General features: G+C 57.7%; 1 protein-coding gene across 1 annotated transcript; it reads left to right on the top strand.

The window, feature by feature from the left end:
• Window positions 1–1,064: 1,064 nt before the first annotated feature.
• On the top strand, window positions 1,065–2,018 carry LOC131402557 (ral guanine nucleotide dissociation stimulator-like). Its single transcript, XM_058537242.1, has 2 exons — window positions 1,065–1,415; window positions 1,783–2,018. Exons 1-2 carry the CDS (start codon window positions 1,302–1,304, stop codon window positions 2,008–2,010), a joined length of 342 nt encoding a protein of 113 aa, XP_058393225.1. The 5' UTR covers window positions 1,065–1,301; the 3' UTR covers window positions 2,011–2,018.
• The last annotated feature ends 2,422 nt before the right edge of the window (window positions 2,019–4,440 follow it).

The following is a 4,440-nucleotide window of genomic DNA, read 5'->3' as shown; positions in this document are numbered from 1 at the left end:
CAGGGGAAGTCAGCTATTTGAGTGAAACTGTTTTTTTCTCCTATTGCAGTACCATCTCCAGAGCTCCCTCCAGCTCCAGAGCCAGAGCAAGGGCCAGCTCCACGGCTAGATCCAGCTCCAGCTCTAGTTCCACCACCTGTGCTAGAGCTGGAGCCAGTGTCACCTCCATCAGTCCCTCCAGGGCCAGAGCCACCACCAACATCAGCTCCAGCCCCAGTGCCAGCTCCTGAGCTGGAGCCAGCTGGACCATTGGCTCCAGGGAGAATCCTCCCTCCACCTGGAGAGATAACAGCAGAGCCAGATCCAGCCCCAGAGCCCGCCTGCCCCTGGGACGTGACCACCAAGAACCTGCTGAGGGAGGAGAAGCCTGGCTTCTTGGAGTTCCCTCCCCGGCTGGTGGCAGAGCAGTTGACACTGATGGATGTGGTGAGCAGCGGGGCTCTCAGGGCAGGTGGGGCCGGCCTTCCCTGTGCCATCAGCTGCCCCAGACCTGCCATTTCCTGATCCAGAATCCCATGATCTCGGTCCAACCTCTTGCTTCCCCAGTTACCCTCATGTGACCTGAGCAGCCTTCTTAACTCCCAAGCCTTTGCTGTCCTCATGTGGACAGTAGGGGTGGACTTTGAGAGCAGCTGCCATGCAGAGCGGCTGTGCAGGTGGATGAGGTGGAGCAGAGAGGAAGTTGGGCAGAGTCTGCGCTTTGGTGGGGGAGTGGAGCACACTGAAGCGCTGTCTCGTCCTTGGGTAGTTCACTCATTTGCCCAGGAGGCCTCAACAGCCTCAACACTAATTAGGCACCTCATGTGTACATGACTACAAGGCAGACAAACAAAGCCCCTGGTTGTTGCTGCCTTCGGGGAATGTGCATCTGAAAGAGGAGTCAGACCCCAGGATGGTCACAATGGGTGAAAGATGCCCCTAGAGATGGTCAAGCAGGAGCCAAGTTCTGGTGCTTGGAGGAAGTGAGACTGGGTGGCGAGCAAATGCCACTTCCCTGCGCCACAGTATTGGTTCCTGGGTCATCCTGTGCTGGGTGCCCTCAGGGGACACAGGCAAGACCCAGGGACTCCCACAAGCCTCAGGCCGCATTCTCAGCTTCCTGAGCTCCAGCTCTCACCACTGACCCAGCCTGGGACTGGGGGCTGCAGATGCTGAGCTAGGCTGTGGCAGGGCTGGGTGACACTCCCTGTCCTCCCCAGGAGCTTTTCAAGACAGTGAGGCCCCACGAATTCCTGGACTCCATCTGGTCCCAGGGTGACAACAGGGGCATTGAGCACCTGGCACCGACCATCCATGCCACCATGACCCACTTTAACAGAGTGGTCGAATGTATCATCACCACCTGCATTGGGGACCCGAGCATGACGGCCCAGGACAGGGCCAGGGTGGTGGAGCTCTGGATCCAGGTGGCCAAGGTAAGATGTGGGAGGCCCTGGGAGCCCCTCTCTGGATTCAGGGGAACTGCCCCTTCTCCTTTATCAGCTCTCACGTTTGAAGTCCGTGGTCTGAGTCTTTGCACAAACTTTAGGCCCCTCCTGTCAGGACTCGATTACCTGACTCCTGGTCCCAGTGGTAGGAAGCTCACCCCTTCCTGGGCTCCTTTCTTGGCTTGAGCTGAAATCCTCCTCCCTGGAAGTATTCCTCATCAGGTTCCAGCTGTGCCTTTTCCGGGTTACCTGAGCCGCTGTCTCATCCAGGACAGGAGACATCAATGAGGGGACAGAAGCCAGAGGAAGCAGGGCTCCAGCTCCCCCTCACAGCTCATTCTCTTCCCTTCCCCAGGAATGCCACGGCCTGAGGAACCTTTCCTCTCTCCATACGATCTTCTGGGCTCTGGAGGGCCCCTCCATTCAACGTTTAAAAGAGACGTGGAGACAGGTGTCCAGGTGGGTAGGCCTCTCTCCATGCGAGCACCACCTGGGTGGACCAGACACCCCCCACAGGGCTGGCATTGCCCTTCAGTCAGTTGGGACCTCCTGGGAGACAGCAAACCCTGGGGATAGGGTCTGACCTGGTTGGCAGGCTTCAAGTCTTTCTGAAAACTTAGGCCAGTGGTTCTGCCTCAGGAATCAGTTTCCCTAAGTGACAGATCATGGCTTGAACCAAATTGAAGATTTTCAAGTGTTTGCAGCAACAGAACTCTGTCCACATGAAATTAAGACTGTTTAAAACACATCTGCTGAGAAAATAAGAGAATGGAGGCCCCAGGTGACAATAGGAGAGCCCCTCCCCAGTCCCAGACACCTCAGGGCTCAGACGACACAGTGAAAATGCTCATCCAGGCTGTCTGGATCTTCTGGGTTTTCAAACAAAAGGGATTTACCCTCAAACCACTCCACAGTGTTTCTTTCGTTTTTTCCCTCCTCAGAAAGAACTGTAAAATAGTTAAAAAGATCTTCCAAACATGCCACCGGGAGAGCAGGAAGCTTCTTAAGGAGGTGAGTGGAGGCTGGAGATCTGGAAGGACGGGAGGTGAGGTGGGGAGGGACCAGGCAGGATGTGCTTTGGTAAGTTTTTCACTTAAGGTTCCCCGAGAAACAACGGTCTGTCTTGTCCAGCTGGACAGGAAGCGGGGGTGGGAGCTGCAGGGGCAGGTGGGGACTGTTTGGGGCAGGAGGCCTTGGTCACGGGATACAGTGGTGTCGCCTGGACTGTTCCAAGAGGTGAAGAGCTGGCAGAATGAGCAGGTGTCTGGCTTCCATGCGGACCCATCAGCTGGCCCTCATCATCCTCCAGGCTGGTGGGTGGATGGAGTGGGTGGGGGTTCCTTTCTTCCTAAAGCAGCCCAGTCTGTCCTCAGGAAGCCAGGCCCCTGCTGCTCCTTCTGTCTTCACTGCAGCTCGCAGGGGAGGGACCTCTGCCTGCCCCAGGGATGGGCACTGTGAGGTCACACAGGCCTTGTGGACACATGGGCTGCACAGCCTTGGGCCAAATGGTGGATCTGGGACAGAGCTGTGTGCTCTCTGGGACTGTGCAGTCTAGCCCGATAGTGGTCACTGCTGACAAACCAGTGAGTCTCCCCCGGGGCGTTGTCGACAAGGATACGCCCTAGATGGCAATCAGAATTATCAGGGAACCTACAGATTCTTAGTGGACCTTCCTGACAGATTCTTAATGGCCTCCATCGAGGCCCTGGCAGGAGGGGCCTAAGCATTGTACAAAGGCTCAGACCACAGACTTCAAACATGAGAGCTGAGAAAGAAGGGACATTAGAAGTTTCCAAGTGAAAAAAGATGCAAATGTCACCATTACACAGTGCCGTGGTCTCCCCCTACACTGTCACTCAGATGTGGCACACGGGGGTCCCCTTCTTGAGTGAATAAAGGAGGAGTTCTGTGCAGGGACCATCCTGAGGGGATCCTAGGGAGCTGAGCACTTTGGCATGGCTTCAGGTCCAGCCTGGTGTCAGAGAATCCCAGGGGGCTGGAAAACACAGAAGCCACTTGCATGGGACCCAGAGACACCTTGTGCCTCTCCATCCATGGCTCAGGTTGACTGAGGGCCTCAACACACCCCGAGAGTCCAGAGGACAGGACATTGGTCAGAGGTGTGTCTGGAGGCGGAGTGAAGGCCAGGGGCCAGGGCTTCTGGCTGCGAGGGGGAGCGGTCTCCTCTGTGGGCCCCTTAGCAATTCACTGCCCCTCTGTGGGCCTCGGTCTCTTCATCTGGGAAATGGAGGGAGATGATCTGTGGTGCAGGCCTCACAGGGGTGATGAGGTACAAGGGGGAGAGGAATGTGCAGCAGCTTTGTGCTCCTCCTCCTCGAGGGGGGAGGGAACAGCACTGGTGACAGTCAGATGACACTGAGTCCTCAGGGGACCCTGGGAGGCATGGGGAGTCCTCCTCACACTTTCCTGATGAGGAGAGAGGCTTAGGGGCCTGGGCAGGCCTGAGGGCACAGAGGAGGGAGTGTTGGAGCTGGGAGTGATCTAGCATCAGGGCACCCTGGAATGGGAGCAGCCATAGACACCAGATGGCCAGGGTCCAAGATCAGGGCCCTGGGAGACACGGGGAAGGGAACATGGCCTCCCTGAGCCTGTCCTTGACCCTGCAGGAGGTGTCATCTGTGAGGGCCACCCATGAGATGGACCCGCAGGGAGCCCAGGAGAGGCAACAGCAGCAGGTGAGGTGGCCTGAGGGGGAGGGTCCAGGTGTCAGTGGAGGGGTCACTCTCCTCACAGCTGGAGGCTTCCCTAAGAGAGGGGTCCCTCCTCCTCCAGCCCAGCTCCTGGAGCCCAAGAGCCTGAAAGGCCTGCCCTGGAAGTGACCAGGAGGAGGCCTGGAAGGGCTGGGCCCAGGATGGGTTAGGGAGGGGAGGGGCAGGGACCACATACCCTGGGATTTGCCAAAAGCCGCCCCTGGGAGGTGACTGGGGAAGTTGGGTGGTCCTGGAGGGGGTAACTGGGGGGAGGCCGCTGAGGGTCCTAGGCTGTTCTCTGT

The sequence above is a fragment of the Diceros bicornis genome, unplaced genomic scaffold (assembly GCF_020826845.1).
Source record: "Diceros bicornis minor isolate mBicDic1 unplaced genomic scaffold, mDicBic1.mat.cur scaffold_158_ctg1, whole genome shotgun sequence".
NCBI classification, from domain to species: Eukaryota; Metazoa; Chordata; class Mammalia; order Perissodactyla; family Rhinocerotidae; genus Diceros; species Diceros bicornis.
This window is presented reverse-complemented; position numbering and strand designations above follow the sequence as displayed.

Bases quoted from the DNA above. Each gene is read 5' to 3' on its own strand.
- LOC131402557 (XM_058537242.1), top strand. From the start codon at position 1,302: ATGACCCACTTTAACAGAGTGGTCGAATGTATCATCACCACCTGCATT. The intron at 1,416-1,782 runs GTAAGATGTGGG...TCCCTTCCCCAG, and splicing joins TCTGGATCCAGGTGGCCAAG to GAATGCCACGGCCTGAGGAA.